The 25,428-nt window shown below is 44.3% G+C and overlaps 1 protein-coding gene across 2 annotated transcripts in view; it reads right to left on the bottom strand.

Moving 5' to 3' along the window:
- Positions 1-24,944, bottom strand: part of NBN (nibrin) — an 89,616-nt gene extending 64,672 nt beyond the window's left edge. The window contains exons 1-4 of one of the 2 annotated variants that reach the window (XM_068237607.1): positions 24,870-24,944; positions 15,295-15,428; positions 11,940-12,088; positions 5,819-5,978 (exon numbers count right to left, since the gene is read on the bottom strand). In XM_068237607.1, coding sequence (XP_068093708.1) covers positions 5,819-5,978; positions 11,940-12,088; positions 15,295-15,428; positions 24,870-24,903 — 477 coding nt within the window. In that variant the 5' untranslated portion in view covers positions 24,904-24,944. The remainder of the gene's footprint in view (positions 1-5,818; positions 5,979-11,939; positions 12,089-15,294; positions 15,429-24,869) is intronic. The other variant, XM_068237608.1, reaches the window with a different exon arrangement.
- Positions 24,945-25,428: the final 484 nt, after the last annotated feature.

The raw sequence follows: 25,428 nt of genomic DNA, 5'->3' as shown, positions 1-25,428 counted from the left end.
CCCCCGACCGCCAGACACAAGTCATTGTGGTTTTGACTGCCCCTCTGATGGCTTCGATCTGAATCCTCCTCTTCTGGATTTATCACTAAACCACCTTTTATTCCCTTTTTGATCTTTGTATGACTCTCTTTGGTTTGCCACTGGCTTGCGAAAATATTTTTTATTAGACACTTTTTGTTTCTTTGGAAATGTCTTCTTCTTATTAGAAGTTCTTTCCAACGCTAGATCTAAATCCGGCCCAAATAACAGATCTCCTGAGAAGGGGACTCCACATAATCTATTTTTGGATGCTAAATTACCATCCCAAGTCTTGAGCCACAAAGCTCTCCGAGAAACATTTACCAGGGCAGTAGACCTGGCTGTAAATCTAATAGTCTCTGCAGAAGCATCCGCCAGATAATTTGCCGCCTTATTCAGAATCGTAATTGATTCCAACAGCTGCTCTACTGAAGCTCCTGCTAAAATATTTGCCTTGAGCTGGTTAATCCACAGCTCCAATGTTCTAGCCACACATGTTGAAGCTATAGCTGGTCTAAAGGTAGCCGCATTCGCTTCCCATGTTCTTTTAAGGTAGGCATCAATCTTTTTGTCTGCAGGATCTTTAAGATCCCCTAGATCCTCAAATGCTAAATCACCCTGTTTCGACACCTGCGAAAAAGGAGAGTCCAACTTTGGACATTTGTCCCATAAAGCCGAATCCTCACCCGTAAAAGGAAATCTGCGTTTCAATGCTTTGGAAATAAACAGCCTCTTTTCTGGATCCTTCCACTCTTTCAGAATTGTCTGTTTGATAGCATTATGCACCGGAAACGTGAGACCTTTCTTTTCCTCCATACCTTTATATAATTGGTCATGAAGGGATAAAGAAACCGCTGCCTCATTGTTTAATTCCAGTGTTTCATTAATCGCCGCGATCAGAGCTTCGGTATCTTCCACCCGAAACCTGAACCGGGACGGCGTATCAATTTCTACCTCTTTTGAATCTGAATCAGCTGAACTTTCATTCACATCCAACTGCTCCTGACCTTCCCCCTCAATCGCTGGAGTCACAGATACAGTACTCTGAGATGTAGGAGCTGCAGCTACAGACAAAGAGGATTTAAATGAAGCTAATGAGGAATTTATCTCTTCCCTAAAAGCTTGCAAGGTCTCTTGGACCGAAGGCCCACCTTGTTCCCCCAAAATCTTTTCAGTGCATTGTTGACATAAAGTTTTGGCATAGGGCAATGGCAATTTCACATTACATACAGGGCATCTCTTATAAGTAGGAGGAGGCCTCACTGCTTCAGTTGTTTTGGCCTGCAATAACATACAAAGCAGTATAAGATACAGATAGCCCAATAAATATGCATGCAATCCCCAGAAAGAGACCCTCTGCCTCACCTTCTGGGCGGCTGGATTACCCTCAGTCTTATCTGAGGCAGACATTATGCAACGATATCCTGCCCAAGGACTGCAGTCTGTCCACTGCAGAGTAACAAAAAACCGCCGCCACCAGCCTGCACGCGCTCTTTCCTTTAAACACTTCCGCCCACGGACGTCACGCAAGGCGGAACTGGAGCCGGAACCGGAAGTGACAGAAGACCCGGACCAACAGGCTCAAGAGGCAGTCTCCGGCATACCCGCCGGAAACTACGCATCCACCAGCCTCATGCGAATCTACCTCCGCATCCAACACACGCGTGACTCACCAGCGTCCGGTCCTCTCCCGCTCCGACTCCTCCGTAGGCGGAAAGGAAAGCCGTGCCTTTCACTCTTGCTCCACCACATTCGGCTGAGAAAGGTAGGCAACCTCAAAGACACAGCCCAGTGTGAGGTGAAGGCGAGACGACCTCAGTACCGTCGTCTCCGCCACCCTAGGAAATGACACCTGCAGCCCAGCACACAGGCTCAATCCCAAGGGGAGATGCCGACCTGCCTGGACGCAGGAACAAACAGCACTGAGGGTGGACTAACCATTTGATTCTTTTATAGGGGAAGTGCTGTCTGTTCCTGCGTCTGGGAGGGGCGACGTCTCACCTTGCCCTGAAGGATTGTGGGGATTGTGCATTCATAATTATGTCACTGCCTGCAGACAAGCACAGTGCCACAATGAGAGGCTTTCAATGGAGAGGAGACTTCCAACACTGGGCACGGCTGTACATGGCTGCATGATGTACTACAAGCCGCACACGATGAAACAAGGCACAGGCATGCTGCACAGACACACACTTCATAAAGAATCCCTGTCATGAGACAAAGTGTGGGAACTGCTACTGTGGTCTACAAAAGATTGATTGATCAATTCAGTTTAAGGCTTCTTTTACATTGCAAATCATACTGTGATTTTGATGCGATCTTCACTGGATGCTAGGAAAACAAGGAAAAAAAAAAAAAAGTGGAAAACGAAACGCTGCATTTATGTACAGTGCAAAACATATTAACCACTTCCGTACCAGCAGTCTCTGGCCCCTTAAAGAGACACTGAAGCGAAAAAAAAAATTATGGTAGGATTTTTCTATGTAGTACAGCTAAGAAATAAAACATTAGGAGCAGAGCTAGAAGTCGAATATTGTTTCCAGTACAGGAAGTTTCCAATAAAATGTTTATTGAATTTTGTAAAACCCTGTATAATGTCAACATAACATTTGTAAACAGAAGTGAAAATAATTTAGTTGCACCACTCTGACACATACAAAGATAAATAAACACTCCTTCAAGCCTATGAGCATTTCAGTGCATGCTTTTCACCCTTCTCTTTTCATAACTAGGGTTATACAGGTGGCAGCCATTAGCAATTCCTCCTTTGCCGGGCACCTCCTACTCCACCAGTCTGCCGGATTCTGTCCCGGCAATATGAAATGAAGGGAGGGGTTCCTCCAATAAAAGTAAAACATTTTATATTTATCATCATGCAGCTGAAAAAAGGCTGCCATTTATTGTTGCAATTTAGAAAATAGATTTTATTTCTGAAATCTTGTATTTTTAAATTTGGGTCCACTTTAACCACTTGAGGAATGCAGCGATTAACCCCCCTAAAGACCAGGCACATTATTGTAAAAATGGCCACTGCAGCTTTAAAGAGAACCCGAGGTGGGTTTGAAGATTATTATCTGCATACAGAGGCTGGATCTGCCTATACAGCCCAGCCTCTGTTGCTATCCCAAATCCCCCGAAGGTCCCGCTGCACTCTGCAATCCCTCATAAATCACAGCCACGCTGCTGACAAACAGCTTGTCAGAGCTGGCTGTGTTTATCTCTATAGTGTCAGTCTGCTGCTCTCCCCGCCTCCTGCAGAACTCCAGTCCCCGCCTGCATCCCTTCCCTCCCTGCTGATTGGAGGGAAGGGACGGGGGCATGGACTGGAGCTATGCAGGAGGCGGGGGAGCAGCTGAGACTGACACTCCAGATGTAAACACAGCCTCACAGCACGGCTGTGATTTATGAGGGATTGCAGAGTGCAGGGGGACCTTAGTGGGGTTTGGGATAGCAACAGAGGCTGGGCTGTATAGGCAGATCCAGCCTCTGTATGCAGATAACATTCTTTAAACACACCTCGGGTTCTCTTTAAAGGGATACTGTAGGGGGGTCGGGGGAAAATGAGTTGAACTTACCCGGGGCTTCTAATGGTCCCCCGCAGACATCCTGTGTTGGCGCAGCCACTCACCGATGCTTCGGCCCCGCCTCCGGTTCACCTCTGGAATTTCAGACTCTAAAGTCAGAAAACCCCTGCGCCTGCGTTGCCGTGTCCTCGATCCCGCTGATGTCATCAAGAGCGCACAGCACAGGCCCAGTATGGTCTGTGTCTGCGCAGTACACTCCTGGTGACATCAGCGGGAGCGAGGACACGGGCGTGCAGGCGCAGTGGTTTTCTGACTTTAAAGTCAGAAATTCCAGAAGTGAACTGGAGGCGGGGCCAGAGCATCGGTGAGTGGCTGCGCCAACACAGGATGTCTGCGGGGGACCTTTAGAAGCCCCGGGTAAGTTCAGCTCATTTTCCCCCGACCCCCCTACAGTATCCCTTTAAGGCCAAGCTGCAGGGCCGCACAACACAGCACACGAGTGATTCCCCCCCACCAACAGGGCTCTGTGTTGGTGTGGTCTGATCGCCCCCCGGATGTTTATTTATTTATTGTTAGATTGTTTATTTTTAAAATTTTGCTGTTTTTTTTAATCTGTTTATATTCCCTCCTCCCTCCCTTTCCCCACTGTCCAATCCCCGTGATTTACGTATTGATCCACTAACGCGTAAAAATGTATGTATTAATGTTCCTGCACTAGCGGGAATCCGTAAAAATGTACGCAATGCGACCCGCCGACCTCCGAGGTCGGCAAGCTGACAGCGGGGGACTGGAGCAGCAGTGAGTGACTACAAGGGCACAGGATGGCTGCATGGGGCTGGTAGAAGCCCCAGGTAAGCGAAACTCGTTTTTTTATTTTGCTTGGACCTTCCTTTTAAAGAGGAACTGTTGCGAAAATCTTACAATTTAAAAAACATACAAATAAGAAGTAAAATGAGCCATAAATTACTTCTCTCCTGTGTTGCTGTCACAAAAGGTAGTAGAAATCTGACATTACTGACAGGTTTTGGGATAGTCCAACTCTCCATAGGGGATTCTCAGCATGGCCTTTATTCTTTAGAAAGACACTCCCTGAAAAAGATTTATACAAAGATGCTGGCCAGCCTCCCTGCTCGCTGCACACTATTTTGGCAGTTGGTCGGACCAACTGCCATTCACAAAGTGCTTTTAAAATAAGGAAAGCCCTAAGAACCCCATGAGAAGATGGGCTAGTCCAAAATCTGTTGGTAATGACAGATTTATACTACTTACTGTAAGTGACAGGATCATGGGAGAAAAGTAATGTATGGCTCATTTTTCTCTGGGAGAAATAGACTTAAGGTCATTATCCAGTTGCTTATCTTTTAGAACAGAGAGGAAGTTCTGAGAGCAGATCCACATTATAGACACAAAATGCCAACCTGCTAGACATGCTGACAGTAAGCTTCTAGCTAAGGTCCCACATGTCTGCCTCTCGCCTGTTTGCTGCTGACAAAAATCATACTAGGTTGGCTTACACTTTTCCCCTCTTCTGTGGCCCTGCCCTTCAGCCAGCCTGAAAAGAGAGAGGTACAATTCACATGAATCCCAGAGACCATTGAAAAGAGCTAAATCCTTAACTGTTGTCTCTGCTCAGTAAGGCCTAGTGCACACCGAGCGGTCTTGGTAGCATTTTTAGAACCGCTTGCGGATGTGGAAACGCTTGGGTAATGTATTTCAATGGGCTGGTGCACACCAGAGCGGTAAGCGTTTTGCAGAAACGCATACTCCCGGGCTGCAGCATTTTTTGGATTTCGGAGGCGTTTCTGCCTCCAATGTTAAGTATAGGAAAACCGCAAAACGCTTGATAAAAACGCCAGATCAGAGCGGTTTTCCAGCTGATTTTGTTACAGTAGCTGTTCAGTAACAGCTTTACTGTAACAATATCTGTAATCTGCTACACAAAAACGCTACCAAGAAGGCTTCACGTTAAGTAAAACCGCTACACAAAACCGCAAAACGCTTCTTAATAAGAAAAACTGCTTCAAAAACCGCTAGCGTTTTGCGGATCTGCTAGTGGTTTTTGGTGTGCACTAGGCCTAACTTAGAAAAAAAAAATCCAATAATGGTAATGTCTAAGCAGAGCCTACCTAAATGTCAAGATCCCAACCAAGATTGCCTTAGCAATGGTCAAAGGATTCCTTGCTGGAAAAATGTCTTTCTGGGGTGAACTGCAATTGAAGATTACAAGCAAACCATTTAGAGGCATCTCTCCATTGATACCTGCGCAGATCACATACCTTAATAGTCACTTTAACTGAAGTCATAACCAGATGAGTACATTTCTCTGTCCAGTTGTTGACAATATGGCCGCCTAGCAGCTGAAGTGCTTTGGTTAAAGAACTCTTCTCTGAGCCATTTAAACAGGATGAGCAAATCACTAACGGTTCATATTGCACCCTGGTGGGGAGAAAGCACAAGTCTGCAGTACAAGACATATATACAGACTTATACACACAAACATACATATGCATATTCTAGTTGTACTGAAAATAATAACCAATTTACCATTTCCTCAAAACATCAATCTAACTGTGATTTTTTTCTGATAGAGTAACTCTTAAAGGAATACTATCAAACTTCATCAATTTCTGGCAGTAGCATAAATCAAAATTCAATCAACAGTCTGATGGAACACAGCATATCTTTTTGCTGTGCAGTGTCTTATTTTATTTATTTTACCATATAGATTGCGTCCCCTGAGAAACTGACAACGACGGGGAATGGGGCAGCTCATTATATGAGAGGGGATTCCTCTATGACAGTGTAGCAGTGCCTATCCTACTTTCCCCACATCATAGCGCATTATTCAGCGCATGACCCGCCTAAGTAGCCTGCTATGAGGAGCGAGAGACAAGACAACCTCTCTCGCTCCTACTCTGCCCAGCCAATCTGCCCCAGGAGGCTTCTGTGTGTCGGGCTCGGGCTACCGCCGCCGCATCGTCATTGCTGTTTGCTACGGAACGGCAAACACATTAGCTGGAGGAGGGCGTGTCATGAGCCTTCCTCCCCTTCCGCTCCTGCTTCCAATGCTTTCAGGAGCAATGACACGCCCTCCTCCAGCTGTGTTTGCCGTTTTGTAGCAAACAGCAATGACGATGCGGCGGCGGCGGCAGCCCGAGACACTGCACAGCAAAAAGATATACTGTGTTCCGTCAGACTGTTGATTGAATTTTGATTTATGCTACTGCCAGAAATTGATGAAGTTTGATACTATTCCTTTAAAGGACAACTGTGACAAGAGGTGTGTGGAGCCTACCATATTTATTTACTTTTAAGCGATACCAGTTGCCTGGCTAGCCAGTCGATTCTCTGTCTCTAATACATTTAGCCATAAACCCTGAACAAGCATGCAGCAGATCAGGCGTTTCTGACATTGTCAGATCTGACAAGATTAGCTGCATGCTTGTTTCTGGTGTTATTCAGACACGACTGCAGCCAAATAGATCAGCAAGGCCTGGCAGGCAACTGGTATGGTTTAAAAATAAATATGGCAGCCTCCACATAACTCTCACTACAGTTGTCCTTTAAGGTGGCCATACAAATCATCAATGGTCCTATTTGATTTAATTCATCTGCTGGGAATAGATTCCCCAAAATATCAGATCAATCAATTGTTGATCAATTTTGTCTAAAAAATTAATTGGATGGGAGGGAAAATTTAAAAACAGTTTGGGGCGGAGCAAGAGCATTGGCAGATCAATGGCCTATAGCTATACACTGCATCCAACTCTGCAGTTCCATCGATTTTTCAATAGATTCCCTGCCAGAATCTATTGGAAACTGATGTGAAGTGCATGGAAGGAATCAATTCTTTTCAAAAAGGAATCAATCATTTTGGAACATTTGGTTGAATTCTGTAAGTGTATGGCCAGCTTTACTGCAGTACTGAGAATGCCTGTATTTCTCTGTGTTCTGGATATGAAGCAGAAACAGCAGTCATTGACTTCTTGCCCGAAGAATGCTACAGTATGGTCCCTCAGTGACCGCTGTCAATGGCCTTCTACTACACTGTCTCTCTTCAACAATGGATTCAATGTCAAACTTTTTCACTCATCTTTACTTATCACTCTCATCAGTCGTTCTCTCCAACACATTTCCAAGAGTTTTGTGAATGTCTGCTACAGAACATCCTTCTACGGTCAAAAACTCTAAAACAACTGTCTAAAACAGGGGTCCCCAAACGTTTTAGGTCGAGGGCCGGGTCAACATACTTCAGACTGCTGGGGGGCCGGAGTATACATAAAATGATGTAGAAGTCTTTGCGGGCCAGACAGTGAAGCATACCCAGGTGACAACCTGCAGTCCAATTGGACAGCAGTGTCACCTGATATTGAATTTGATTGGAAACCAGCAAATTACTGCTTTCTGGCTTCCATGTGGATGGGTGGTGCCAGCACTGCTATTCTATATGCGGACCACCAATATTTAAAGATGTAGCTGATCGCATCTATAAGTAATACATTTTGTGTGTGGGGCTCAATAAAAAAGCCTCAGGGGGCCACATTCGGCCCGCGGGCCTTAGTTTGAGGACCACTGGTCTAAAACAACTGTCTCTTCATATCCATGGTTTGGTAGCACCTAGAAATAAAAAAAATTAAAGTGGATCCGAGGTGAAAAACTAACTATAACAAGTAACTTGTCTATATAGCTTATCTAAAATGTATATAGTCTGCACAGCAAATCTAGCTGCAAACAGCTTCAACTGTATATGATTATTTCTCCCTGTGATACAATGACAGCAGCCATGTTCTGCTTGTCACATTACACAGGCAAGCTGATAGCATCTCCAGCCCTCAGCTCAATCCCCTCTCCTCCTCCTCCTCTGTCTCTGAAATCTCTGGCTAGTAACATCTCCCCCTCCTGCCCAGACTGAGCTCCCATAAGCCCTTGCTACATTGCTCTAAGAGTGCCAAGGCACAAAAGGAGCTGTGGGCGAGGCTTGTTTAGTGTATAGGGAATTTGAGTATTAAAACAAAAACATTTGGCTTGAGGAATGCCCTATAAACTATATGAAAGGAACACAACTATGCAATGAGTAAAAGTTTATCTCAGATCCACTTTAAAAAGAGGCACTTTAGCAACGTATAGTAAAATACGCTACAGTATTCAGGATACCCAATTTTACATTCATGATCTTGGTTTCAGCATCAAAAGCACTTCCTGTACCTATATTATGCTGTATATTCGTATGTAGTCCCACCCTTCCAGTGATGTGTAGCCTACGCTATTTAACCACTTCGCCATATCTGGACGCATATATCCGTCCAGATAGGCAGTGGTGCTGCAGCCATGTGGTGCGCACGCTCCCGCTGCCTCCCGCTGCCCCCCCCCGATCAGTGAATGGAAATATAATTCCCATTCACCGATCTAAATCCCCGGCAGAAATACCGACGCTTTCTCATCAGAGAGCGTGGTATTTCTGCCCCCAGGAAACTTCTTCTCTTCTTTTTAGTTCCTAGATGCGACATCGTTCGCATCTAGGAATTTTTTGAATGTGGCCATCTTGTGGCCAAATAGTAAACTGCACCCACATACCTGTACTGAATAAAAAAAATACATTACATTACATCTAAAATTGGCTATTTACCTCCCAAACTAAAATTACCCAAATACAGTTTTGTATTAAAAAAAAAATTAAAAAAATTACAATAAAAAAAAACAAACTACATAAATAGTTACCTAAGGGTCTGAACTTTTTAAATATACATGTCAAGAGAGTATCTTATTACATTTTTTAAAATTATAAGCTTGTAAATAGTGATGGACGCAAATTGAAAAAATGCACCTTTATTTCTAAATAAAATATCGGCGCCATAAATTGTGATAGGGATGTAATTTAAATGGTGTAATAAGCGGGACAAATGGGCACATAAAATGCATGGGTTTTAATTACTGTAGCATGTATTAATTTTAAACTATAATGGCCAAAAACTGAGAAATAATGATTTTTTTTCACTTCTATCTTAATCTTCCTGTTAAAATGTATTTACAGTAAAGTGGCTCTTAGCAAAATGTACTACCTAAAGAAAGCCTAATTAGTGGCGGAAAAAACGAGATATAGATCAATTAATTTTGATAAGTAGCGATAAAGTTATTAGCGAATGAATGGGAGGTGAACATTGCTCGGATGCATAAGATTTTCGAAGCTGTAGGCTGAAGTGGTTAATTATGCAGTCTTCTCCTCCCAGTGCACTCTGGGAAACCAGGTGTTTCTGCTCACTATGGAACGCACAACAAACATTCTGCAGATACACCTTGCCAGCAGCAAAGCTGTAACCATTTGTGATAGATTTATAGGGCAACTGGAGAAAGAGGGATATGGAGGCTGCCATATTGATTTCCTTTAAAGCAGGGGTCAGGAACCTTTTGGCTGAGCTAAATTATTTAAAAATGTAATTCAATACAATAGGTTTCAAACAGACAGTGTGCATGCGCAGCAGAGGGCTCACGTCCCTGTTGCCATGGTGATGTGTACACATTTGAGCCACCAGGCAGTGGAAGTGTCAGACACGTCTTCAGCTTCTCCTGGGTTTCAGCAACATCAGCAATTTCCCCAAGAGCCAGACAGGAGAAATACCGACTAACAGCTCGTACAATTAGCTAGCTGACTTGAAGGTTGATTCACTTTGTAGGATGAGATCCCAGCACTTTGGCCCAGTAGGCTGCCTGTCAAGTAACAGACAGCCAATTGGGCCAATCAAAGTGTGGGGACCTCGTCCTACAAAGTCACTGGACCTGACAGGATCCAGGGTGGGACAAATGGAGTGGCCGTTAGTTTTGGGGGGAATGTGAGCAAGTTAGTAGTGCACACTACATCAGTAGCATGCCTACTTTGAAAATGTTACTTGCGCTGTCACACTAAGCTGCGCTGCTTGAGCAGTGTAGCTTAGTGAATCAACCTCTACTGATTTGTATGTGAGCCATATGTAGCCATCAAAAGAGCCACATCTGGCTTCCGAGCCATAGGTTCCTTACCCCTGCTTTAAAGCAATACCAGTTACCTGGCTGTCCTGCTGATCCTTTGCCTCTAATACTTTTAGCTATAGACCCTGAACAAACATGCAGCAGATCAGGTGTTTCTGGCATTATTGTCAGATCTGACAAGATTAGCTGCATGCTTGTTTCAGGAGTTATTCAGACACTACTGCAGCCCAGCAAGGTTGCCAGGCAACTGGTATTGTTTAAAAGTTCATAAACATGGCAGCCCCATATACTTCACACTTCAGTTGAGAAGGTAAATCAGGGTGAGGAAAGATTTTACAATGAGCAAACACTGACTAAATCATTTATAAATGAACTAGATGATGGCCTGGCATTGCCCGGGTATGTATTTGGCTGGCGTTGGCTCCGCCCACTTTTTCTAGCCCTAACACACAATTACTCAATGACCAAGTTTGTGAGCTTTGCGGTCTTTGGCATCAATAATGTGCAATGAAATGAAACAAATCTGATTAGCGGTTTGTGGCTCCACTCCCTTCTCTAAATTTGAACCCCAGTCACCCAATGACCAACTGTACCAGGTTTGAGGCTTGTGCCATTAACAGTGCAAGAATGGCAGCAATTAAATATTCCCCTTGAAAATCAATAGGTGAATTTTTACTGACTTTTGTAGGCTCCACCCACTTTTCTGAATATTAATCACCAGTGACCAACTGTGCCAAGTATGAGAACCCTACCATAAACAGTGTATGAATGGCTGCAGTTTACATTTCCCCAGTGAAATTTGTATTTGTCGCTGACCACTTTTCGATTATGGGGGGGGGGTATGTTATTTCAGGTAATGTACTATGTGTGTGCCAAATATCATTCGAATCCTTTCAGTCATTGTTGCGTTATTAACTAACATCCAAACTTTCGCATTTATAATATTAGTGAGATATTGTAAAATAGAAACATTTTTAATTGTTAAATTACATTCAGTACTTTAAACATTGACTGACTAATAGTAAGCGCTAGTCTACCTGAATGTGTAAAAACACCAAATTGGGTTAACTGTTTCTATGAAAACTGCACCTTACTCATTGCTCGAAAATTATTTTACGGTATTTCTGATTAGGGGTTTGCAGAAACCAACACTGGTTCTCCACTGACACCTTCTGGATGCATAGTGGAACTTCCACTAGGATCACCACAGGAGAGATTTGCAAGCGCTGCATCAAATTAGTCTACTGGGATGGGCAACAAAATTACTTTTTTTAATCTCCGTAAATAAACACCAATAAAAAATGGCAAGCAAATTAACAGAATGACAAATGGGCTAAACAGCTAAAGCAACTGGGACTTTGCTATATGCAATTATATGCTGCAGTGGTTCTTTTGCACTCATTTCATGTGGTAGAATATAAAGCAGTGACTTACCTGAATTTGCTGGTGTACACTCCGAATGTGATCTGGTCACCTGGTTTCAGATTTCTGGGCGTAGCACTCTCCATCTTTTCTCCATTAACAAAAGTGCCATACTTTGAGGAATCCTTAACAGACAGGACAGGAAGCGTGTCTGGCTGGCCCTGGTTAGACACAGAGAAAGGCTACAAATATCTACATGAACACTTTAGGGAGATCATTTTTGGAGGTGGTAGAAGGCTGAGAAGCATCAGGGCTGGTATAGGAAACCAACATAGGGAGGAATATGGAGGCCGCCATGTTTATTTTTTAAAATGTCAACAGCATGGCTGTCATGTTGATCTTATAGCTTAAAGTGAACATGAATTCAGAACTTCCTCTCTGCTCTAAAATATATTATAAATATTATTAGTTATTAACCAGGTAATGGTAGCCATAGAAACAGAACATGCCTCTCGACTATAGCGTGTGACATGTCTGTACAACACTCAATGCCTGCAGCATCGTCTTAAAGCGGACTTAAAGTGAACCAAAGTCAAAGCACCCTCATGTATTTTACCATACAGTATATATCAGTGGGAATATTAGAGAAAATACCTACCCTGCTCTGTTTCATTCTTCACTGCTCAGCCTGCTTGTTATCAGCCCTGATAAAATCCCCGACTGAGCATTCAGTCTGGCTTTGCTCAGGAATCATTATAGCTGAGTCATAGCAGAGCCAGAAGAGGGCAGGCTTGGGCTTGAAAAGACTTCAGAGAAGACAGCGCTATAATGACTCCTGAGCAAAGCTAGACTGAATGCAGCTGAGTCTGTCTTCTCTGATGTCTTTTCAAGTCCAAGCCTGCCCCCTTCTGGCTCTGCTATAATGATTCCTGAGCAAAGCCAGACTGAGGGCTGGTGCACACCGAGCTGCTTTTTCAGCGTTTCTGCAGCCGCTTGCGGCTGCGGATACGTTGGTCAATGTATCTCAATGGGGTGGGTCACACCAGAGCGGGAGGCGTTTTGGAAAAACGCATAATCTCGGGGTGAGGCATTTTTTGGATTGTGGATGCGTTTCTGCCTCCAATGTAAAGTATAGGAAAAACGCAAACTGCTCTGAAAAACGGCAGTTCAGAGCAGTTTTGCAGGCGTTTTTGTTACAGAAGCTGTTCAGTAACAGTTTTACTGTAACAATATCTAAAATCTACTACACCAAAAAACGCTTCACAAAACCGCAAAATGCTAGGTGAAACGCTACAGAAAAGTAAGAAAAAGCGTTTCAAAATCTGCTAGCATTTTGCAGATCTGCTAGCGTGTTTTGGTGTGCACCAGGCCTGAATGATTAGTCGGGGATTTTATCAGGGCTGATAACGAGCAGTCAGAGCAGTGAAGAATGAAACAGAGAGCAGGGTAGGTGTTTTCTCTAATGCTTCGTCTCTGGTTCACTTTAAATACATATAAGGTGCATTTCTGTTGTTTCCCTTGTGTCCTGTGCAAGAGTTCAGGTCCACTTTAAAGGGAAGGTCCAAGCAAAATAAAAAAATGAGTTTCACTTACCTGGGGCTTCTACCAGCCCCATGCAGCCATCCTGTGCCCTCGTAGTGACTCACTGCTGCACCAGTCCCCCGCTGGCAGCATGCCGACCTCGGAGGTCGCAATGCGTACATTTTTACGCATTCCCGCTAGTGCAGGAACATTAACACATACATTTTTACGCGTTAGTGGTTCAATGCGTAAAAATTTGCGCATTGAACCACTAACGCGTAAAAATGTATGTGTTAATGTTCCAGCACTAGCGGGAATGCGTAAAAATGTACGCAATGCGTCCCGCCGACCTCCGAGGTCGGCAAGCTGCCAGCGGGGGACTGGAGCAGCAGTGAGTGACTACGAGGGCACAGGATGCCTGCATGGGGCTGGTAGAAGCCCCAGGTAAGTGAAACTCATTTTTTTATTTTGCTTGGACCTTCCCTTTAAGCCTTTAACCAGGGCTCAAATCTCAGCTCGAGCAAGTACATAAAACAGTAAGTAGTCTTTGTGCAAGGCTCCCCAATTATCCTGGACGCTAGGGCTGCACGATATATTTTAAAATCGATATCGCTTTTTGCGGCAAGAAGATTTCCTAATTGTCAAAGTGGCAATTTTTCCATGCGTACAATTTTAAGCAAGCTTGCAGGCTTTTTACCATTTTAAGCATTCTATGCGTAAATTTGTTTGTGTTGGCACCGGAAGGAGTCAGAGCGGTAGTAAGTAGTGTAATGCGGCCAGCACGTTGCTTGTGGAGGAGAAGGATCCACACATCAGGCACTCCTGTTCTGCACCCTGTCTCTCATGGTCACACAGTGTAATGTACATTTGCTGATTGCCCAGGATCTGTTATCTCTCCACTATCCTGTCGAGCAAAAAACTTGGATCACCACCGCTGCCCAGTGAGTGGCCGCTGCCCAGGATCTGCTGTGGTACTCAGCTTTGCATGTATTAATAGTTGCTATTCATTTTGATACATTCACAATGCAGTAAAATGTATAAACATGACAGAAATGTACATCATACTGTCAAATTTGATAGTATGATGTAATTTTCTGTCAATGCATGTTTGTAAATGTTACTGTACATTGTGCATTTAAGGCTAAAGCTTGATTTGTAGAAAATCCTGATCAAAAAAAAAAATTAATCACAATTTAATTGTTTTCCTAAAATCGTGCAGGCCTACTGGACGCTGTGAATCCTCCAGAAGAAACGTACAATATAAATGTGGTGTCTTGTCTAGTGTGTGTGAAATGGGGGGGATTGAGGAGTTGAAGGCATTCACAAGGGGACATTTAGGATAAAAGTACTTTGTAACGAGGTTTGGGGAAGGGGACTATGGGTTTCAGCCTTATGTTTTCAGCCTTTTTCCAAGCGAAGGAGATTTTTTTTAAAACCGCCCACAAAACGCTTGTGCAATGAATCTCCATGAGAAGGATCATATCAACGCGGTTCGTGCGCTGTGCGTGCAGCAAAGCGGTGCCTGTACCATTTTTGGGGTAATTTTGCCTCAATGGAAGGTATAGGAAAATGCTAAACGCTCACAAAAATCGCTTTGCGCAGTGCTTGCGTTCAGTTTTTTCAGAATAAATACATTGTATTTATTATTTTCCGGATCAAAGAGTTCATTTCCTGACTTGCGTCAGGGAGTGAATTACAAAACCGCTCTGGAAAAGCGCTTAGAAAAGCGATTTTAAGAGAAATGCAGCACGCAGTGGAGCGCCGGGAGGGGGTGGGGGCTAGGGCAGAAAAGCCCACAAAAAGTTTTCGATTTAAGGTGTGAATGAGGCCTTACACAAAAGAGACCCTGCTAATGAGCAGTTAAACCTCCAGCACCATACTGTCCTGCAGAGCAGAGGAGACTCACCAGGCTGGAGAGGGGGTGACTGATGGAGAAAGTCGCATGGGATCTGCTAATGGACTGATCATCTTCAATCAATATGGAGCAGTTCTTGCGCCCAACTACATAATCGGTATCACTAAGGAAGTGATAAGACTGTCCTGTGGAAGACAAGAAAGGATAGCACAATCAGAATTCACAGCACTGAGCCGCCATTACGAACGTCAGTCAGGCAGGAATTATTGTATCCCATAAGCTGAATCGCACCGGGAAACACAAGAAAGCATTCCCCAGAGAAACCCTCCCACAAGCAGAGCATGGTCAGCATGACTCATGAATAGTACATCATTGATAACCTTTTCAAGGAACGCAGGTAAAACAGTGGTGCCACAAACAATAACATACACTTAAATCTAGTTAAAAAAGGGAGTAAGGCCCGGTGCACACCAAAAACCGCTAGCAGATCCGCAAAATGCTAGCAGATTTTGAAACGCTTTTTTTTATTTTTCTATGGCGTTTTGCGGATTGCTGCTGCGGTTTTCAGTATAGTAGATTTCAGATATTGTTACAGTAAAGCTGTTACTGAACAGCTTCTGTAACAAAAACGCCTGCAAAACCGCTCTGAAGTGCCGTTTTTCAGAGCGGTTTGCGTTTTTCCTATACTTAACATTGAGGCAGAAACGCACCCGCAATCCAAAAAAATGCCTCACCCCGGCATTTTTCGTTTCTGCAAAACGCCTCCCGCTCTGGTGTGCACCACCCCATTGAGATACATTGACCAACGCAAGCGGCTGCAGAAACGCTGAAAAAGCCTCTCGGTGTGCACCAGCCCATAGAGGTGAACCTATCTCTGGGTATATGACAAGTGTAGTCAGATTTCTAAAACAGCTTTAAAGGATACCTGAGGTGACATGTAATACAATACAATACAATAACATTTCTATAGCGTTTTTCTCCCATAGGACTCAAAGCACTTAGGCTCTCTCAGATTCAGTAATTGGTAGTAGGATGAAGTATTCACACAACAAAAGTTATATTTCTGCAAATGCCAAACTGAACAGGTGGGTTTTCAGTCTGGATTTAAACACGTCCAGGGATGGAGCTGTCCTGATCTGTTGAGGTAAGGAGTTCCAAAACGTAGGGGCAGCAGGACAGAAGGCTCTGGGACCAAAAGATTCCAAGTGGACTCTGGGTATGACTAGATTATTAGAACCTGTGGATCTGAGAATGCGGGGATTGCTACGTAGCTGCAACACATCTTTCATGTATCCAGGGCCTAGATTATTCAGGGATTTAAATGTCAGTAGGCCGATCTTGAATAGGACCCTCCATTCTATAGGTAGCCAGTGAAGGGAGGGCAGGACTGGCGTTATGTGGCAATGACGGGGTTGGTTAGCAGTCTGGCAGCAGTATTCTGTATCAGCTGTAAGCGGTGCAAGACCTTTTTTTGGAAAGGCCAGTGTAGAGAGCATTGCAGTAGTCCAGTCGGGATGTGATTAAGGCATGGACTAAGGTTGGCAGATCTTCGGGGTGGGGGGGGGGGGGGGGGGAATGAGGTGCTTGATTTTTGCAATGTTCTTCAGGTGAAAATAGGATGATTTCACCACAGCGGAGATTTGAGTTCTGAAGTTTAACTCTCCATCAATTAGAACTCCCAGGCTACGCACATGGTCCGAGCTGCGTAGATCCGTGCCTCCTATTCCCAGTGGTGAAGACTGCAAGTTAAGTTGTTTTGTTATCATGCTCTGCCCTCCAATCAGAAGGACTTCAGTTTTGTCTGCATTTAGTTTCAGCCAGTTGTCATTCATCCATCGCTGTAGTTCACGTAAGCAGGCGTTTATAGTTAGAGTTGGGTCTGTCACACCAGGCTTGAAGGAAAGATATAGTTGGGTGTCGTCTGCATAGCAGTGGTATGTCAGGCCATGTTTTTGGATTCGTTTTCCAAGCGGTAACATGTAAATCGTGAAAAGCAGGGGAGAGAGGATTGAGCTCTGGGGCACCCCATACTTAAGTGATACAGGGGTGGACAGGAAGGGCCCCATAGACTTTGTGGGTTCTGCCACTCAAGAAGGATTGGAACCACTGAAGAACTATGCCATCAATGCCGCAGTATTCCTGTAGCCTGTTTATCAAGATGTCATGGTCAACTGTATCAAAGGCTGCAGAAAGGTCTAGCAGTATGGCCTAGTGCACACCAGAGCGGTTCCGCTGCGGTTTGCGATCTGCTTGCGGGTGCGGATCCGCTAGGGTAATGTATTTCAATGGGCTGGTGCACACCAGAGCGGGAGGCGTTTTGCAGAAACGCATACTCCCGGGCTGCTGCAGATTTTGGATTGCGGATGCGTTTCTGCCTCAATGTTAAGTATAGGAAAACCGCAAACCGCTCTGAAAAACGGCACTTCAGAGCGGTTTGCCAGGCGTTTTTTGTTACAGTAGCTGTTCAGTAACAGCTTTACTGTAACAATACATGAAATCTACTATACCAAAACCGCTACACAAAACCGTAAAACCCTAGCTGAAACGCTGCAGAAAAATAAGAAAAAGCGTTTCAAAATCTGCTAGCATTTTGCGGATCTGCTAGCGGTTTTTGGTGTGCACTAGGCCTATGAGGATCGAGCACTCTCCTCTGTCTCTTGCCATGAGCAGGTGGTTTCATATTTGGATGAGGGCAGTTTCAGTGCTGTGGTGTTTCTTGAAGCCAGACTGGAATGGGTCATAACTGTTGTTTTGTAGGATTTTGGCTTGTAGCTGGAGGTAAACAGCTTTTTCAATTAGCTTTCCCAGAAAGGGGAGGTTAGAGACAGGTCTGTAGCTGGTCATTGCATCTGGGTCCAGGGAGGGTTTTTTGAGGAGAGGCCTGATGATTGCTTCCTTCAGTAAAGCAGGAAATATCCCTGATTGTAAGGAACAGTTAACAATTTTAAGGGAATACTGGTACGAACAGGTCGGGGCAGTTTAACATGAACTGTATTGGGCCAGGATCCAGGTCACAGGTAGTTAGGCGGAGGTGAAGGAGGATGCTTGATGTGACTTCTTCATCAATTTCTTTGAAGTTTGACCAAGGTGTTACGTGACCAAGGTGTAACATAGCTAGACATGGGTATGTTCAGTGCCGAGCGCACTAATAACTATGCTGTGCTGCTTTTATTCTTTCTCTGCCTGAACGGTATTTTAAAAAAATCAGGTATGCAAGTGACAGTTTCTGTCTGGGTCAGACTACAGCATATCCCTCACGGATAAGGAAATACAACCATAAAACACTTTCCTAGCAGAAAATGGCTTCTGAGAGCAGAAAAGAGATAAAGGGGGTCAATAGCAGGACTATGGAGTCAAAGTTGGAGTCGAGGAGTCTGAGCCATTTTGGGTACCCCGGAGTCGGTGGTTTCATAAACTGAGGAGTCGGAGTTGGATTCGGAAGATTTTTGTACCGACTCCACAGCCCTGGTCAATAGTTCATAGATTTGAGCTCTGGTATACTTCGATGAATGTGTCATTGAGCAGAAACAATTAAAAATTTAAAAAAGTAGATTTAAATATAAAATAAATCTGTGGTATATCTAACAAATAGATGCAACTGTTTATCACATCAGTTAATTTTCGCCTTGGGTGTCCTTTAATTAAGACATTAAATATACCAACGCATTTCAAGGCACCAAGCCTACTCCTATTGGGCAACAGACACTAACATTTTTGCCAGAAAACGCTGGAAATTTCCTGTGAAATGTGTTTTAGTTGGAGTGTTTCATGTCTTAATGGACTACTATCACTAAAAATTGTAAAATTTAAAATTCATGAATATGTGCTATAAATTACTTTTCTGCTATGTCGCTGTCACTTACAGTAGGTATCAGAAATCTGACAGAACTGACAGTTTTTGAACTAGCCCATCTCCTCATGGGGATTCTCAGGACTTTATTTTCAAAAGCACTAAGTGAATGGCAGTTGCTCAGTCCAACTGCCACAACAGTGTGCAAACAGGTAGGGAGGTCTGCTGGCATCTTTGTATAGATTCTTTCTAGGCAATACTTTTGTGATGAATAAAATATAGAGAATCCCCCATGAAGAGATGGGCTAGTCCAAAACTTGTCAGTTCCATGATATTTCTACTAATTACTGCGAGTAACAGCAACATAGGAGAAAATAAATGTATACCTCATTTTACTCTGGAAGAAACATACTTCTTATTTATATGTCTTTACATGCATTTTATATTTTACAATTTTTTACGATCATGGTTCTTTATTAAAGCTATTCTAGAAATCTGACAGAAGAATCCCTTTATACCGTAGTAAACTCCAAGGGACCAGGACAAGTAGCTTTCTATATCAGAATTGGTCATCCATTGTATATTATATAGAGATGCATTTGCTGGGACCTGAGGACTGAGTTTATATATCCAGAGGTTTACTATAACAAGATTCTACTGTACCTGTATCATATACCAAGAGGCAAGTCTTCTGATACATCCATTTTAACTGGATTTGTATATTTTATCCTAAGTGGCAGCTCTTTTTTTTATCTACTTTCCTTTGAATTGTATTATCCACCCTTGGTGAAGGAGTGCTACCCCGTTTTCCTGATTCTACAAAGAGCAACTTTTTAACCTGAGTGTGGTCGTGTTTGTTCTCCCCACACAATAGTTGCCTTTGAGGTCAGGGTTGCTCTCACAAGTAATTACCCGTGATTCAAATGAGGCTTAATTGGTGCATGTGTGCGGCGGGGATACCAGGGGTTAGTTACCCATAATTCCGCCGTCCCCCTGCGTTCCAAACAGCTTGCACGATTTCTATTGGTCGCGTTGCAAGCCTCACACCGGCACACTTCCTTCTTCCGGCTTGAAGGAGGAAGTGCACGTAGTAGTGTTTGCAACGCGACCAACAGGACGCATGCAAGCTGTTTGGAACGCAGGACGGACAGTGAAATTATGGGTAACTAACCCCTTCTATCCCCGCCGCACACCTGCACCAATTAAAGAGAGTCTGAAGCGAGAATAAATCTCGCTTCAGACCTCATAGATAGCAGATGTGTGCCCCTGCTAAACCGCCGCTATCCCGCGGCTTAACGGGGGTCCCTTACCCCCCAAATCCCCTCCGTGCAGCCGGGGAGCGCTTCCGCATTGGGGCAGGGCTAACCGCCGCAGCCCTGCCTCCCGCGCGTCTATCAGACGCGTACCTCCGCCTCTCCCCCGCCTCTCTCAGTCTTCCTTCACTTCCCGCGGGAGAGGCGGCGATGCGCTGAGAGGCAGGGCTGCAGCCGTTAGCCCTGCCTCCAGGAAGAGCAAAATTTACGACCAAGTTGGTCGTTGATTTTGCAGGGGGGGGGGGGGTTTGGGGGTGAAGGGACCCCCGTTTAGCCACGGGATAGCGGCGGTTTAGCAGGGGCACGCATGCCCCTGCTAACTATGAGCTCTGAAGCGAGATTTATTCTCGCTTCAGAGTCTCTTTAAGCCTCATTTGAATCACAAGTAATCACTCTAGAGAGTCACCCTGTTTGAGGTAACCCCCGTTGAGTATTACCCCTCATCTAACTATATAAAACATACAACAAAAAAAAAAAAAAAGTAGTACACTATATATTCCCTCTTTCCATTTGTCAAGCAAATTGGATAACCTCCACCTTCTGTTGTCACAAAACCAATTTCACACAGATAAACACTGCAATATAAAGAACACAAATATAGCTGCGTTATGATCAGCTGGCTAGGCAGCCTTTTATCTGCGGACTGCCTAATGCTATAATGGAATTACCTAAGATTTCCACCTAACAAGAAGATCACGTCTGACAACGCCGATACAGATCATCTGCGGGACAGATGGGCTGACAATCTATGAATCTTTTACTAAAATGCAGAACATAAACGATCTCTAAAAACCCGAAAGAGAAATAGGAGATCCATTATTCACTGGCCTCCCCTGGGTCAAATCAGACCACAGAGAGGATTGTGTTTGTTGTATTGCAGATGAGTGAATGAACCTGCAGCCAAAGCTGTATTTTAGTAAGTCAGATACAAAAAGTGCAGTGCATTTCAAGGACATTTGGGCGCCACCATAGGCCGTAATGTGAATTACGCTAAAGTGGCGCTCAATGAGCAATTACAGTGCCAGCAAAAGATGGAGGCCAAATTACAAGAAAGACAGCACAATTGGGTCGCCAGCAATAGCTGGAAACGGAATTGCATCTTACCTTCACTGTATGGCTCCTTTGAGGGGGAATAGTAATTAACACCACTGGGAAATTTGTCACAGCAGGGCGAGCCATTTGCCAAAAACAGCAAACGCATCAGTTTTAAAATGCAAGTGAAAGCAGATCTTATTTTTCACATAGGATCCATTTACTGCATTTCTGTGTCCCAGGATCCATTCACAAAAGCTTGCAGCTGCAAAGATAGGGGTTTTTCAACAAGCTAGAGAGCAGCTGTCACTGATAAGAACAGAACAACTCTACCCATCTGCTACCTCTGCTTACAGTTTACCTCTTTGTGAGCAGCACTGCAGCTATGACAGGGTTTTTTTTTTTTTTTTTACCAATGAGGCACTGCTGTAACTGCAGCACTATCAAAATAAAGAGTTAATCTCTAACTAGCAGAGGTAGGTGTCAGGAAAAGATTGGCTCAGACACCATTTCCAACTTAAAGGATACCAAGGCCCATATGCAATTAGCTTTTTCACCTGAGTTATCTCCCAGGAGATAATTTTCATCTTCTCTTTAATTTAACTTTTCAGCATTTTACAATTGAAAAAAGTACCCAAAAATTGGCGAGAAAGTGCCACAAAATGTATTTTAAGTATTGTCTTGATTGCTGGTGGCTTCAAATGCAAATGAAAACTCAGGAGAAAAAGTGAATTGCAAAGGGGCCCAGATGTGAAAATATTAACAAAAACATGTGGAGCAGGCATACACTCTTACCTGTCCTGATGCCTGTCACTCCCTCATTCTCCTTTCTGCCCCCACATTATGCCTAAAAGCCCATCTCTCCCAGGTCGCCGGAGTCAGGCTTGGCTGTGCGCATCCTACATTGACCATTCATAGTTGTTACCAGTAAACATGCCTTGATGCAGCACTTTGCATTTACTTTGATGCTTTCACAATAGAACATCTCCCCTATATACTGATACTTTGCCATAAATTAGGATTCCACACAAGAGCATTTTAGGAATGATAAAGTGCAGCACTGGAACAATAATTAAAAAATCCCCTATGCCTATAGGAAAGGGCAGGTCTTTACACTGCCACCCCTGCACGACTCAAGGTGAATCCCAGGTCAAAAATTAAATAAATACTTACCTAAGGAGAGGGGACCCTGGACCTTCCAGAGGCTTCAAACACCATTCTCCAACACTGCCCAAGAACCTCCTGCACATCTTGACCATGTGCGAACAATCTCTGCACCCATGTGAACATGCTTACGTGTGCGCAATAGCACAGAGCCATGTGAGGGTCAGCTATTGCGCAGCCACGCTGAAGGAAGAAGAGCTGTGTGGTCCTGACAGGATTAGTGACAATGCAGCTTTAGGTAAGTATCTAATTTTGTACCCGAGCTTTGGCTTGGGTACTCTTTGAAGAAATTCTTGTTGACTTCAGAAGGTCTGCTTCCACCCCACCCCCAATTCACATCGATGGTACGAAGTTGGCAAGAGTACCCTGCGCTCGCCTCCTGGGCACCACAATCTCCAGTGACCTCACCTGGAGGCCCAATATCACGGCGATACAGAGAAAAGCCCAGCAGAGACTGTACTTCCTCCGCCAGCTGAGGAAATTTGGCATGGCCCAAGAGATTCTGACCAATTTCTACTCCGCTACCATTGAGTCGATCCTCTGCTCATCCATTCTGGTCTGGTACGCTGGCGCAACCGCCAGCGACAGGCACCTACTTCAGAGGGTCATCAGGGCGGCGGAGAGGGTCATTGGGAGATCTCTCCCCTCACTTGCCCTCCTACACAACAAAAGACTGAGATCGAGGGCCCTGAAGATCGCTAACGACCCCTCTCACCCGGGCCACTGCTACTTCAGTCCGATGCCATTGGGACGGAGGCTTCGGGCCATCTACACCAAGACGGCTAGGCACAGTAATTCCTTCTTCCCCTCAGCTGTCAGCCTCCTGAACTCCCTCCACATACTCCCATCAGGGCACCCCCATGACATATAGAACTGTCACGGACAGAGCCAACGGCTGCTCTAGTATGTAAAATGGAAATGCAAATGAAATGTAATGTACAATGTAAATGAAATTGAAATGTAACCGTCTGCTACTGACATGTGTAATTGTAAATTTCTGCATTTCTGCTCCTGTTGCTCTATGCTATAGATTGATGTCTCTTCTGAGCCAAATGTACTGTGCCAAACCCAATTCCGGGCATGACCCAGTCATGCTTGGCGAAATAAACTACTCCTGATTCCTGAAATTCTGAAAGGTTGAAAATGAACAATCCAGCACTAGCGGGGATCACCTGATGCCGGATACATGTGCTTGCCAGTTGCCTGAGCAACCGGCTTAAAAAAAAAAAAAAAAAAAAAAAAAAAAAAAAGGCCACAAACCTCCCCTGCAAATACTAAGCCTCAATCAATGCCTGGCAGTCTCACCATACCTCTTCACGGGCTCAGAGCAGCTTTCTGGCTTCCTCCGTACACGCAAGACAAGTCACATGTCCTGCATCCAGTCATGTGCCAAGCCGGCTTCTGTGCACCGTGCCAGAAAGCCCCTAGGACCACACAGGGAGGTACGGGGAGACTGCCAGACATCACTCGAGTCCCAGTATCTATTTAAAATGCCTCCACACCCCCCCAATGAAACACCCCAAAAATGCAGTCCCCATTATCCCACCGGCATGCCAGTTAGTGGAGACTTCTGGTTGCCTGAATTCTGAATAACTGGGACTTCGCTGTCCTAATTACTGCAGAGGTGAGCCTCTGGAGGCTTAAGAGGCATCCTCTGGTGCCCACAGCCCCTCGAGTGCCAGCTGGGACCCTATTCCTCTTTGTGGCTGCGCTTTGCTGCCAATACAGTTCACGCCTGCACAGTAGTACAGAGCTGTTCATGCACATAAGAAAAAGCCTTACACAAGCAGCTCTGTACTCATGCGCAGGCACGGGCCATACTTTGCAACTATTCAATGCAGCAGCACTCATCAATAATGGGAAACGCAGCCTAATGCACAATACTTAGCAGTGGGTATTATCAGAGGGCCCCAGCAGAATGGAGGTGTGTAGGAAGATCATGGAAGTCTCTGGAACATCCAGAGGCTTTCCTCTACTTAGCTAACTTTTTTTTTTTTTTTTGACTATATATTGATATATATGACACATGAAAAGTTTCCCAGATGTAGAAGTGCAAAATTCCATTACAGGACAAATTTCTCAACAGTATTAAGCTTATAAACATGCCACACTTTCTGCAGGACACACAGTAACTCAAATACAGGGCAGAGAGTACAGTTATTTTTAAGTAAATAACGGGGCAGCAGTAAGTACAGCAGTGAAGGTTTTGCTGCACTTGCAGACTGAGGCTTAGGGGCAGCAGAGGAGATCATCACTTCCTAAAGCACGAGGATGGCGGACACTGGCGCTGCTCTATAATAACACTATCATGCTATCATGTGCGTTACCTCCTCCACCAATCTCCCTCACCAACTTCCACATTGCACAGCTGTCTCCTGGTCTGTATAAGCAGGCGCACAACCATGACGTAAGCGCTTCTCTCCCGCCCAACTCTCCCATGAACATTACCATAGACAACAGTGCACTATAGTGGCCATAGATGGAATGAACTTACAATTGCAATTCTTTCTGACTGTAGTTAGAAAAGATAAAAGGAGAATTGACGCCGTTATTACAAAAAAAAAAAGTTTAAAATTGAATTCTGCCTGTCATTTATCTTCTTATTTGCATTTTTTTCTCGTCATCTTTTTAGAATTATCATTTATTCTTATGTATGTAAATAATGTTGACATTTTCCTTAGTGTTTTAATGGGTACATTGATCAATTGTCATTGGACCTAATAATCCTACACAAGTTAAAAGGAGACTGAAGTGAGAGACATATGCTGCCATATTTATATCCTTTAAAGGATACCCGAGACGACTTGCTTTGCACAAATGGAGGGATCAGGCATGTATGGGCAGCAGTCCTCATGCCCACTGCCTACATTTGACCAGACATCCTGG

This window comes from Hyperolius riggenbachi, chromosome 5 (assembly GCF_040937935.1).
Source record: "Hyperolius riggenbachi isolate aHypRig1 chromosome 5, aHypRig1.pri, whole genome shotgun sequence".
Taxonomy (NCBI): domain Eukaryota; kingdom Metazoa; phylum Chordata; class Amphibia; order Anura; family Hyperoliidae; genus Hyperolius; species Hyperolius riggenbachi.
This window is presented reverse-complemented; position numbering and strand designations above follow the sequence as displayed.